Raw genomic sequence first — 13,771 nt, forward strand, 5'->3', positions numbered from 1 at the left:
TACTTTGACAAGACAGCTTTTTTTTATTATAATAATAAAGAGAAACAGTAAAGAAAATTCACTTGTTTAATTAAGAAATATTATTAAAGCTTGGCAGAATAATACAACTTCTGTTGAAGTCGCAGAGCGGTTGGAAATATGAAAGCAAAGCGATTGAAAGTTAATTGAGTTTGAGTCTATATCGGCATTTTGAGGAGAAACTCTATCGCAGAATCAGATTCAAGAGCATAATGATTTTCATCCGACATTAAAGAGGAAAGCAATTCTAACTTCTTTTTACGGAACAAAAGGGACAGAGAAGCAAAAGGAGTTAAATTTGATCGTTATCCATGAATGGACTTAAATACAAAAGGCTTTTGATAGCCTATTGCATTTGCAATTTTGATCGAGGCTTGTGACAAGAGTCAGAAATGATATATAAACTGATTTTAACTTCTTTTGACAAATTGTGATAGTAATTTTCAAGAACACTTCATAACGATGTCAGTCCATAAACATTATTCTGTTTATAAGCCTATGTTATGTTAATCTTAAGCCATAATCTTTTATCCCTGCAATTAATGTAATATGTTTGTAAGAAAATGAAGAAATAAAACTTTGTATAACAAAATACAGATAATTTTTTTTTATGCATGCCTAAATTATGTTTTTTTTATTATGATATTAGGTGTGTTTTAGCATAAGTTGGTTAGTTTGAGTATATAGAAAAAGTAGGGACTTAGATTATTCATGCGCTACTTTGACCTCTTGACCCATGTTGATGTTATGCAGAAATAACAGCGGATTGCGCAAACTGTGATATATAAGGGAAAACATTTGCAAGTGTAAATATATAATATTTTTTTATGAAGTCCTTTGTCTATCTATTGTAAAGGGTTATGAACTATGCATTTGTAAATTTGTACATGCATAATAATGAAGTTCTTTGTCTATCTATTGTAGGGTTGTGTACTTTACCTGTGTGAAGATGTACATATATAATTATAATGAAGTCTTCTGTCTATCTTTTGTAGGGTTATTTACTTCTCCATTCACAAGTATCTGGATGGAGAAGAATGGCCGTATCTGAGGGAGTCTGACTACGATCACATCGGGGAGGGGCCAGGGACGGGATTCAACATCAATGTACCCCTCAATGTGGTATGTATATCAGTCATTATGTAACCCCTCAATGTGGTATGTATCTCAGTCATTATGTAACCCCTCAATGTACCCCTCAATGTGGTATGTATCTCAATCATTATGTAATCCCTCAATGTGGTATGTATCTCAGTCATTCTGTAACCCCTCAATGTGGTATGTATATATCAGTCATTATGTAACCTCTCAATGTAAAGTGAATTTGAGACATTATGTAATGTACGTCACCTCAATGTACTAGATAATGAGGATTAATTAAAATTATCTGTGTTATAATATGTAAGGTCCTCAAGTAACATAAGACTCTTCCAGTGATTTTTGTTTGATAACATGACCTTAACCTTTGACAGATTGGGTGCGACGACAGCGTGTACCTAGCCATACTCTTCAACATCCTTCTCCCTATAGCCTACGAGGTTTGTTCTGGTTGTCTTGCCTTCATTTGTAAAGGTTGTCTAAATTTTATTTCATTTTTTTAGAAATGCCATTGACATATGACTTTTTTGCCTTTGCTACAAACTTGTTTTGATTGGTATTTTTGTGGTTTTTCAGTTTAACCCCCAGCTGATTTTGGTATCGGCTGGATATGATGCTGCTTTAGGATGCCCAGAGGTAGGCTATTATCATCACCAGTACTTTGTGCAAAAACGTTTTACACATGACTCTAGCTGCAACCATTGAAGTTTCACATTTTAATAGTGGAAAGGGGTTAAAAGAACTCTTTCCTACGAGTGTTTCAGGGTTTTATGGGGCATGTATATTTTTCATTGATTTCAGGGAGAGATGGAAGTGACCCCCAGTTGCTTTGCTCAGTATGTCAATCAGCTGTCAGCTCTAGCGGAGGGAAAACTGTGTCTGGTTTTAGAGGTATGATGTAGCTAAAAAATAGATAATATAATTATGAAGTATACATGTACTCTATAGCAGTTTAGCACAATCACAAATCAGAAATCTAAAATCATTCACAACTGGTCAGTGCCAATCCAGAGATACCGATGATAATGATTATTTTAATTTATAACCTGCTGCTTGTTTACAGTGATATGAACACTGATCCAACAACTCAGCTAGAATTGACAAGTAACTATGAGTAAATTGACCATACACAGTGCACATTCTCAACTATTCAGGGATATTAAAGATAAAGACTTAAGACGCATTATTCTGAAGGACAACAATGTCCACATCTCAGTGTTCTGTGATTATGGTACATTGACCCATTTTAAAGTGAGATAACTCTTAATGAGTTGAATTACTCTATTATTAAACTGTCCTGAAAATCCAATTTCAGTCATTTATGCCTTTCAAGGCTTGCAGGTATTCTCTGAAAATCATCATCACAAACAATATTTTTATATTATTTGAGTGTGTGTAAAACCTTTAATTTCTTATTTCCAGGGAGGTTACTGCATCAAGACCCTGTCTGAGGGTGTGGCTCTCTCGCTGAAGGCCCTGCTTGGTGACCCCTGTCCCAGGGTGGATCAAACAAAGCGGCCGAATGACAGGTAATTTGATATCTAGATACAGCAAAACTCGTTTATAACGAATTTCAAGGGACCATCGTTATAGCCGTAATTCGCTATACATTTATAATGACTTCGTAATAAATATTATAGCGAATTCGTTATAAAATAATTAAGGGTTTTTTCCGGTTAACAGTTTTCTAAACTATCGTAAGTTATAAATTAGTACATGTATTACCGTCATTTACAAAAAATGTCAATATAACCATTTCATTTCAATTTTTAAAATTAATTCCGTATACTATTTGAATTTGAGTATTTTTATCTTAAAATTGCATGTTTCTTCAATGAATTTTGAAATGGAAAAAGTTCGTTATAAAAATGATAAAATACGCTAAAATTTTGCCAGCGGGGGTCTTTAAATTACTTCGTTATAGCTGTAAATTCGTTATAGCAGTGTTCGTTATATACATCAATTTTCTATAGATTTATATAAGAATTTTGCCGGGACATGAATAATAATTTGTTATAGCCGTAAATTCGCTATATCCGTGTTCGTTATATTCGAGTTTTGCTGTATCCAACAAAGCGGCCTAATGACAGGGAAATTTATATCTAGATATCCAACAAAGTGGCCTAATAAAAGGGAAATTGATATCTAGATATCCAACAAAGCGGCCTAATGACAGGTAATTTGATATCTAGATATCCAACAAAGTGACCTAATGACAGGGAAATTAATATCTAGATATCCAACAAAGTGGCCTAATGACAGGAAAATTGATATCTAATTATCCAACAAAAGCAGTCTGAGACAGGGAAATTGATATCTAGATATCCAACAAAGCGGCCTAATGACAGGGAAATTTATATCTAGATATCCAACAAAGTGGCCTAATGACAGGAAAATTGATATCTAATTATCCAACAAAAGCAGTCTGAGACAGGGAAATTGATATCTAGTTATCCAACAAAAGCAGCCTGATGACAGATAAATTGATATCTAGATATCCAACAAAGTGGCCTAATGACAGGGAAATTGATATCTAGATATCCATTGAAAGCTAAAGAGAAATTTAAATATCAAGCTAGATGTAAAGGAGATATTGCTCATACCATCCATTGAAATATTCAATGACAGGTAAAGATGTATACCAAAAGACAGGTAAAGAGACCTGAAGGTATTCAACAACAGGTAAAGTAATATCTACATGTAGGTATCCAAAAGAGCAACCAAATTGTAGGTAAAGAAATATCTAAGCGGCTAACGATGTGACCTTATGAAGAAGAAAACTAAGAGAAATCAAAATGACTCAATTAACAGGAAAGTATTCAAAAACGTAACCTATTAACAGATAAAGAGATATCTAGATATCCATCAGCTGACCAAATAACAAGTAAAGAAAAACAAGTATGTATCTAACAAAAAATCCAAACAACAGTAAAGTGTTTAATATAAAGATATTCTATTGATTAACTATGGGTAAAGACTTTTCTAAATATTAAGCATAGGTAAAGTAATGTCTAGATATCCCCAAAAGCACAAAACAACAGGTATAGAGATATCCAAACATCCACATTGATTTCCTCGAGCTGTAATAATAGTGTTGGTGTTGTTCATCTTTCAGTGCTGTGTTGTCCATTTTGAATGTGATCAAGGTCCTGCGGCCATATTGGAGGAGTCTCCGGTACCAGGGAGATTTGGCGTCTATATCACTCAGTCCCCGTACAGGCCTCTTATCCTTACCCCCCAAGTAAGTCATCACACAATTGATTGACAGGGCTCAGATTTTGTGTATGGTTGATGAGCATTCTGTTATTAGTCCCCTACCGGTTTTCACCGGAGTGGACTATAGCTTTCCTCTGCGTCCGTCCATCCGTCCGTCCGTCTGTCCCACTTCAGTTTTCAACACTTTTTTTCTTTATGCGTTTAAGGAATACTGTAATATGAAATTTGCTGAACAGCTTCAAAATGTCAAACTACAGATCAAGTTTACATTTTGTAGCGTCTGGTTGACATATTTTCGAGAAAATTAATTTTTTATATTCCAATTTTTAATGTTCTGGTTCGATATTCTGCATAACAGTGCATTGTTTTCACAATTTCCACAAACCGGTAGGGGACATGTATTGCTTATGCAATACTCTCAGAATGCTTGTTTATGACTGATTTATACTGAGGTTTTTTGTATAGTTGATTCACTCTTTGTATTTTCAATGATTTAATGAAACTTTTATTAAGGTGGTATGGGACATCTGTCGATATTAATGTGGATTAAAGTACTATATAATTGGAAAACTTTCACCAGTTTAGAATTTTCAAATTTTACAATATCTAACCAAAAAATAGCTTTTAAAAATATTTGAAAAGGTAAAAATTGTAAAAACCCCAGCGGGATTCGAACTCATGACTTACAGGTTCGTAGTAAACCCTCTTACCCACTGTGCTCAGTAAGGTGACCATTTTTGGAAAGAAACTACTTATATAATTACACTTTATTTTATTGTTTATTTCGATAAACAATACGTCACAACATGGAAGTGTCCCATACCACCTTAAGGTAGTTGGTTTAAACTCTGTTCTTCTCTTAATGATTAAACTTTAATCTTAGTAACTTAATAGTGTGTTTTCTATGGTTGATTTACACTCTTTGTTTTGGTCTGTTTAGGGAGGGGATCAGCTTCTACACCCACAGTAAGCCCGAGTCGTTCTCCCTCGACCAAGACTGCTGGAACCCCGGAGTGATGGAGAGTGCCCACGTCGTGGACGCCCAGGTGGATGAACTTTTGGCTCGTACTGTACATAGGGGGACCAAACACAAGTAAAGTAGGAATATGTACTGTGGCTGGTGCTGACTTTGGGTTTGTGCTGTAGTTTTTGGGATGTTAAACAATTACTAGAGAAGGTGTTTGGAGTGGTGACAACTGCTCAGTAGATAATTGATTTAAACTGGTTAAATATCATTGTAGGTGTTTTTGTAGATATATGTTATAGTCACAAAGATTAGATTGGTTATCCTATCACTTGCTATAACTACTGTTCAGCTTTTCTATTATTTTTGTACATTGTTTTTTTTTTTTTTTTTGCATTTATCCAGTTATCCCATAACATGTTACAACATTTATTCAGTTGTCCATCTTTAACTTGCTTTTACACCCTTTTAGTTATACTATAACATTCTTTAAATCTTTTTACGTACAATAACATCTAGTATATACCGTAGTTATCCAATAATATGTAACAGAGACACTTATTGCCTCTGCTGGGGTTTGAACCCGGGTCCTCTGGCACGCCAGTCCAGCACTCTACCGATCGAGCTTGAGGGTTAACCCTCTAGCCAGAGCTAGTAGGAATGCCATATACCTGACTCTATCACAATAACAATAACATTTATTCAGTAAGCTTATAAAGGGCTTTAAACTTTTTCCATTATCCAATCATATACTATAACATCTCGTACAAATAATCATCTATTCAGTTATAACATACTCATATCTGTTCAGCTTTCATATAACCCTGAAACATCCCTATAATTTTGGACTTTATTGACTGAGAAATACTTTATAGTAATGTAATCTTCAAAAATTGTGTAAAGTATGATTCAAATAAATGACATCTATTGTAAAAGTCTGTCTTTCCTGTCATTAGAACTTTTCTTTATACAGGGTTGGACTTGTATATGAAGATGCTGTCCTGAATCACAGAGACACTGGATTAGGGTAAGGTTTGTGTGAGATGGAGAAGGGCCAAGGTTGTTTTTAAGCTTTAGAAAATGACAAGTGTTTTTGGAAAAGTTTTAAATAAGGGAAATAACTCTGATTTTGTTAAAAGAGGGGATTAAGGGCAATCATTCAGGAACATTCTGTAGATTTTAGAGCTGTCATAGGGCAATATGTCAAAATTTTGGGAAAGGGACTTCCACATGTTTTAGAAAAAAAATAAGTTATATTTGAGAGTTGTTATTGGCAATTTTTTTTTATATGGAGAAAAAATGTCCCATATAAGCTGAAGAATTCAAACCTGATTTAAGTGCAATTGCATCGATATGACTTTTGACATATTTAAGATTTGTTTATTTTGTTAAATAACTGCTTTAACTGCCACAAAAATATTTTAAATGGAATAACTACATGTATTATAATTATGAATATATTAAAAATGAAATGCATTAAATGTGTACAGTTAGAGAACATGCATTTGTGCATAGAAAGAGGTGTGATTAAATGTGTTATCATTTAGACAATTGTGAAAGGGGCCATCAAAAACAGAGAAAAATTTACGTAAGTTATACAACACATGTACAAAGTAAGATGTAAGATATTCATGCCTTTCTGTACAGGGGATTTGAGGAATGCCCAGAGAGAGTGGAGAGAATTGTACAGACCCTGAAGAAGACAGGTATCTGGGACAGGTGTTACCACATACAGGTAAAAATCAACCACACCCCCCCCCCCCCCCAAATTACACTATCATGTGTTAATCCATTTTGAAATACATGTGTATTTACATTTTCTAGTGTCTCTGTATATTCAGAGTCTGAACTTCATAGATTGCAATGGAACAATGGTTGTTCTTTTTATTAGGGATGTGGTGTGTGTGAGGGGAGGATGGAGGGGTAGCCCATTGTTTCAAAACTGTTATTCTCATGAGCTTCAGTTGTTGAGTACTGATCTATTTGACCTCTATTTCAGGGCCGGGAGGCGAGGGATGCTGAGCTGTGTCTTGTACATGGGTATGTAGATGTATCGTGCATATTGAGTCAGCAGTCAAACAAAGCCTGCGAGCAAGCAGTTGATTTTCTTGATAACGAACACCTTATAAGCTCAATCTGAGCCACAGTGTTCCTAAAAGCAATCAATTAAGGTGGCTCAGTTTAGTTCAGTCAATATGAACAAAAGCCCTAGGTGAATTTCGAACTCCTGTATATCTGCAGTTCACAAGCCTGTTAAGTTAACCACTGAGCTATAACAATATACAACCAAATTGATTGATACAAACAGTTTTAAGAAAACATTTATGTCACCATCTTGTAACGTAATGTCTTAAAAAGTATAAGTGTAGATGTAGTGAGATGCCTTAGTGGAAATTTTATATTAATTTTGTTTACTTAGTACGTCTTTTTCTTTTGCAACTTTTAATAGAGGATGAGTATACTTGTAATCATACATATAATTTCTTCTTGTTTATTTTTTATGCTATTGAAACATAGGCGTCGGAACCGGGGGGGGGGGGGGGGGGGGGGGGGGCTTAGCCCCCCCACTTTTTTTGCAAAGTTATACCTAACCATTATAAAAATAGCATGATAGAGGGTTCATCCCCCCCCCCACTTTTTCTCGCAGGATTAGTCTAGCCCCCCCACTTTCAATTTGCTTCCGACGCCAGTGTGAAATAAACAAAAAATATTAGATGATCACAAAACATACTGATATATAATATTTAAGAAATTCTCTGAGCTCAAAAACTAGGGATGATGCTCTGTATAATTACATGTAACACGTTGAAGTTCTTAAACAAAAGCAAGACAGTCTTATATAGCTTTAGTTATACAACAATACAGACCTTTATGGATTAGAAAAAAGTGAATGGTAATTTTACTATGTTGGTGTATATACGTACATGTAATACAAAGAATGATCAGAATTTTTGTTTTGTAGGGAGGATCACATCAGAAGATTTAAAAAGACAATGACAATGGGAGAAGAGGCATTAAGAGTTTACCAGAGTAGTTTTAAGTCAATATTTCTATGTCAGGTATGTTGAAGTGATTACTTTTGCAAATATTTTTTTTATTCTGATGACTTTACTAAAAAACAAAAATACTGAAGAATCCTTATTGTTTGCGAGTATTTAATTCTGCGATTCAACCATTTTGCATCAAATCGCAAAGATATGAAATCGCAAACACCAGATTTTTATCATCATGATAGTTTCTTTAGTTTAAATCTGTCAGAAAAATAAAAGCTAGATTTTAAAATACGTGAGAAGTGCCTTTTGTGACACTATGCGGATATTAATTCCTCGCATTTAATTAGAACTTTACAGTATTAATTTCTGTATGATTTTCTCAGGGGTCAAGAAGTCATCACATGCCTAATTCTAAGGTGTTGATTAACTTGTATAATGTGATAGTGATACACTAGTGTATTTGTTACAGATAATGACAAAGTTAATTCTTTTCTGTTTTGTTCACAGGAAAGTTTTACTTCAGCAGCCTGGGCTGTAGGCTGTTCCTTATCTGTGATAGATTCTATACTGACCAATCAGGTGAGGCCTTACATGTCATCAACCAACCAGAAACCTATTCTCTAACTCTTTGACCAATCAAGTCAAGACTCAAAAGTGCATTATCAGACCTTGATTTTGCTACAATTTTATTGGTTAAAATTACTTCTTACATCTGAATTTATGTCGATATTTGAATAATTGATATACCTGTATCAACTTTCTAATGTTTCAGTGTCAGAGTGGTGCTGCCATTGTAAGGTAGGATTCTCAGATTTTGTCTATTAAATTTTTCTTTCTACCTTCATGTTTCTTCTTTCCCATTGTTGTATCTGTTCATCTGTCTTTCTAAAAATCTCTGTCTCCATCTTTCTCTCTTCTCTGTCCTTGTCTCTGTCTGTCTGTCTGTCTGTCTCTCCTCTCTCTCTCTCTCTCTCTCTCTCTCTCTCTCTCTCTCTCTCTCTCTCTCTCTGTTACATTTTCTATTTCTGTGTTCCAGGCCCCCTGGTCACCATGCTGAGAAGAATGACATGATGGGTTTCTGTTTGTTCAACAATGTGGCAATAGCGGCTAAGTACGCCCAGGTCAAGCACGGAGTTCAAAGGCAAGTGCTAGAATAATGATTACAGCATTAAGACCATCTGTACTCCTGTGTTTGTTTTGATTTCAGGTTTTCGTCACCATGAGTATATGAGCCAGGTCCTATGATATTGCGGTAGTTAAATCATTTTGTCGACAAATCTATCAATACGGAAATTTTTTCAAAAACTAATGTTATTGCGAGTTTCCTCTATTATATACCTCAGTGATGTTGAGTGTGCCTCTGCTTACTATCTCTAAAAATATCCGGATGTCATGCTACTGTACATAAACAGAAATACCGCGATACCATAGAACCCGCGATATGATAGGAAACAAGTATATGTAATATGGCATACAAAATAGTGCATAAATTACAATATCTATTCAGTACAACAACTGAATTTGGACTTTGGAGTTATCTGCCCTTGTGTTTGATAAATGAAGTGCAAGTAGTTCAATGTTGTGCTTACCCTTGTTGAACCAAACTAAAATTTCATATAATGATGAGATGAAATATGACGATATTTCAAATTTTATGTTCATTTAAAAATAAACTAATTTTTTTTTCAAAACATCGTTCAAACAAACAAAAACAGGTGTGATGCTTTGATCTGTAGAATAAAGATCACAAGACAAATGTTGCATGTATGTCAGAATGTTTTTTTTCTTCAGGATTCTGATTATAGACTGGGACATTCACCATGGAAACGGAATCCAGAATATGTTTGACAATGACCCAAAGTAAGTAACATATCGGAACTGTGGTATTGACAATAACCACATTATCATTGGTAGACTTTGACCCACAATGTCTCTGTATGAACTTTTTCTCCTTCCAGTGTCCTGTTTATATCCTTACACCGCTTTGACAACGGTTCTTTCTATCCGTACGGAGGTAAGGGTTACCACAAACAGAGCGGGGGACCGGACGCGCAGGGACGCACCGTCAACATCGCCTGGAATGATGTAAGTCAGCCGATCTCTGCCTTCGTTGTGTATTTACAGGTGCTCAATTAAAATGAAATAACTTAAAAATAGAACAGAAGTTTTGGAGATTCTGGGTATATTTGTGGTACTTGTTGTAAGTTTTAGGAGAAGTCCACAAATTTGCTGCACATTTCTGATTGCAATAGATATGATATACTAATTTGTATGGATAGAGCTATCTATTTTCCTTTATTATATGGAAAGCTACATGTACTATTTTAGTAGCTGCCTACTTTGTTTTGTTTTTCCTCTTTATACCAATAATTAAGATTTAAAGAAAATAAATAGATGCTCAGTACAACTATACTTGGTGACTGTACAGATGTTTGATTTCTCCTCCAGGGCTCTAAGGGTGATGCCGATTACATCAGTGCCTTCCATCATCTAGTGCTTCCCCTGGCGTATGAGGTAAGTTTATGTCAAATAAGCAATGTGGTCAGAACTGGTATTAGTCTCTATGCATAAACTACATTTATGTTTGTAGGTTTACGGTATATCAAAATCAAAGTTTACATTCAAAGCATGTAGATGATTGTGGGGTCCTATGAATAAAATGAATCTCTGATAGTCAGTTTGCTGTTTTAACGAGAAGAGAGAATTTTATAGTTGTAAATATTGATACAGTCACCTACATTCTATTGCTGAATTTATTTAGAATAAAAGTCTTGTTGAAAATATATTCAGTTGTCAATTATTTCCAACAGTTTGCTCCGGACTTGGTAATTGTAGCTGCAGGATTTGATGCAGAGAAAACAGATTCCTTGGTAAGTGGCCATGTATCGTGTTGCAAAATTTACCTTAACATTAGTGACATGGTAATTAGGTTTACCCATTAGGCAGATGATAATGCATTATTAATTACAAAAATGTAAAACCTAACTTCTTTTTTGATTATTTGCCAATGATCAGATTTGAACTTTTGATTCATGATAAGTGTCATTTTCAAGAACTTTTATTCCAGCTTTGAAATAAAGATTACCATCAATCTACATGACTCATTTTAATCAATCATTTCAACAATTGTCCAAATCTTATGTAGAAAAACATTGAATCTAGATATACAGCTAAATGCTTCAGTGTCAAGACATTGTAGCCAAAATGTCTGATTTTCTCTATCAAGAGGGGGGGGGGGGGGATGGGATGATGATTTAGTCTTAACCTGCTAACAGCCTGTTGTAATTTCAGGGAGGATATCGCCTGACCCCAGCAGTGTTTGGTCACATGACCCGGATGTTGATGGGCTTGGCTGATGGGAAGGTGGCTCTCATCCTAGAGGTGTGTACATCTCAGCCAAAAAAAAAAACAGGGGTTAAATACTGGAGGTCTGTATCGCAGCCAAAAAAAAGGGGGTGGAGGTTAAATACCAGGGGTCTCTATCTCAGCCAAAAAAAAACCAGGGGTGTAGGGTGGGGTTAAATCCTGGAGGTCTGTATCTCAGAAAAAAACAAGGGGGGGGGGGGGGTAAATCTGGAGGATTGTATCTCTCTCAGCTCAGCTATCTCAACAACAAAAAAACAGGGGGGGGGGATTAAATCCTGGAGGTAAAAAAAAATAATTCTTAGAATAATAGTCTTCAGTAAGAGAGAAGATTGGATGTCAAACATCATTTACAGGCATGTATAGCTACTCATATTTAAGGAGATTAATTAAAGAAACCTTCTGAACATAAAGAAATTAAAAAAAAAGTATTTATGTATATAAATCAAACCATTTGCACATTTGTAATGTGTCTCTCATTTTTTAAACTTCCCTTGGAGCTTATTAGATAAAATTTATGCAGGTTAAAAACATTGTTAAACTTGTATCTCATTATTATATTGTGTACCCTGTTGTTTCATCACAATTTTTTTTCACAAATCACTGATTAAAAGAGTTATTTGTTTGTGTAAAACTTATTTTCATGAGTACTTTATTTTGCTGAGCTGCTTTTCTCAAAAATTAGAAATAGTTAAAATTTAATAAAAAGTGATAAACAGAATTATATGTTTAATTCAACTTAAACCCCAATTTTATTGATCCAAAACTAGAAAACAAACTGTTAAATTTATTTTGACCATTTTTCATGCAGTGGAATCATGGTTATCTATCTGTTGTTTTACACAGGGAGGTTATAGCTTAGAAGGAACATCCCAGTGCATGAACATGTGTGTATCCGCTCTACTCGGAGACCCACTACCAAACATACACAATGCTGTCCCCAGTAAAAGGTAAATAAAACATACACAATGCTGTGCCCAGTAAAAGGTAAATAAAACATGCACAATGCTGTCCCCAGTAAAAGGTAAATAAAACATACACAATGATGTCCCCAGTAAAAGGTAAATAAAACATACACAATGCTGTCCCCAGTAAAAGGTAAATAAAACATACACAATGATGTCCCCAGTAAAAGGTAAATAAAACATACACAATGCTGTCCCCAGTAAAAGATAAATAAAACATACACAATGCTGTCCCCAGTAAAAGATAAATAAAACATACACATAATGCTGTCCCCAGTAAAACATGCACAATGCTGACCCCAGTAAAAGGTAAATAAAACATGCACAATGCTGTCCCCAGTAAAAGGTAAATAAAACATACACTGTGCTGTCCCCAGTAAAAGGTAAGTAAAACATACACAATGCTGTCCCCAGTAAAAGGTAAATAAAACATACACAATGATGTCCCCAGTAAAAGGTAAATAAAACATACACAATGCTGTCCCCAGTAAAAGGTAAATAAAACATGCACAATGCTGTCCCCAGTAAAAGGTAAATAAAACATACACAATGATGTCCCCAGTAAAAGGTAAATAAAACATTCACAATGCTGTCCCCAGTAAAAGGTAAATAAATCATCACTGTAATGTCCACCAGACAGATATAACAAGTACATGTACACTCACTTCGGTCATCAGTTTTGCTCCAGAGGCCTACAGGGGTACTATCAGTTGTAGGTAGCTCATAAAGAAAAACCCTTGAAATTACTGATATGCGGTCATCAGGGGACTTAATCTGTCTACATCTGTAAAATTTACTCCTGATTTTGAACTATAAATAACTTATGCATCATAACATAAAGAATAAAAATTTAGTGACAGATGGAGGTCATTCATTGAGTTCAAAGTTCATCCATAAAGTTGAAGGTATTAGGTCTTTACATTGATTGCTTATTTATGCATTTAAACTATAGAGCATAGTGTTAAAAACGCATCTTGTATTCATATTACAGCATCAAATATAGATTTTTATTTTTTTATTTTTAGTAGTTTAAAAACCTTGCTCCTTCCGCAAAATTTAGAGACTTTTTAATTTCAGTGGTGTTGAAGCTATATGTAAAACAATGGAAGTTCAGGAGGCATTCTGGAAGACTCTTTTATTTAGAGGTAAGTTTA

The 13,771-nt window shown here is 34.8% G+C and overlaps 1 protein-coding gene across 5 annotated transcripts in view; it reads left to right on the forward strand.

Annotated features, from left to right (window-relative positions):
• LOC128157789 (histone deacetylase 6-like) overlaps nucleotides 1-13,771 on the forward strand; it is a 46,786-nt gene that overhangs the window by 28,972 nt on the left and 4,043 nt on the right. For all 5 annotated transcript variants that reach the window (XM_052820406.1, XM_052820407.1, XM_052820408.1 and 2 more), the window contains 21 exons: nucleotides 1,014-1,140; nucleotides 1,491-1,556; nucleotides 1,693-1,752; nucleotides 1,918-2,007; nucleotides 2,539-2,645; nucleotides 4,232-4,357; nucleotides 5,273-5,425; nucleotides 6,270-6,323; nucleotides 6,944-7,031; nucleotides 7,296-7,336; nucleotides 8,259-8,355; nucleotides 8,797-8,868; nucleotides 9,062-9,087; nucleotides 9,326-9,430; nucleotides 10,081-10,149; nucleotides 10,248-10,374; nucleotides 10,738-10,803; nucleotides 11,100-11,159; nucleotides 11,581-11,670; nucleotides 12,499-12,602; nucleotides 13,695-13,762. In XM_052820406.1, the coding sequence (XP_052676366.1) occupies nucleotides 1,014-1,140; nucleotides 1,491-1,556; nucleotides 1,693-1,752; nucleotides 1,918-2,007; nucleotides 2,539-2,645; nucleotides 4,232-4,357; nucleotides 5,273-5,425; nucleotides 6,270-6,323; nucleotides 6,944-7,031; nucleotides 7,296-7,336; nucleotides 8,259-8,355; nucleotides 8,797-8,868; nucleotides 9,062-9,087; nucleotides 9,326-9,430; nucleotides 10,081-10,149; nucleotides 10,248-10,374; nucleotides 10,738-10,803; nucleotides 11,100-11,159; nucleotides 11,581-11,670; nucleotides 12,499-12,602; nucleotides 13,695-13,762 (1,796 nt within the window). The remainder of the gene's footprint in view (nucleotides 1-1,013; nucleotides 1,141-1,490; nucleotides 1,557-1,692; nucleotides 1,753-1,917; nucleotides 2,008-2,538; nucleotides 2,646-4,231; nucleotides 4,358-5,272; nucleotides 5,426-6,269; nucleotides 6,324-6,943; nucleotides 7,032-7,295; nucleotides 7,337-8,258; nucleotides 8,356-8,796; nucleotides 8,869-9,061; nucleotides 9,088-9,325; nucleotides 9,431-10,080; nucleotides 10,150-10,247; nucleotides 10,375-10,737; nucleotides 10,804-11,099; nucleotides 11,160-11,580; nucleotides 11,671-12,498; nucleotides 12,603-13,694; nucleotides 13,763-13,771) is intronic.

Source organism: Crassostrea angulata, chromosome 8 (genome assembly GCF_025612915.1).
Source record: "Crassostrea angulata isolate pt1a10 chromosome 8, ASM2561291v2, whole genome shotgun sequence".
Classification (NCBI taxonomy): Eukaryota; Metazoa; Mollusca; class Bivalvia; order Ostreida; family Ostreidae; genus Magallana; species Magallana angulata.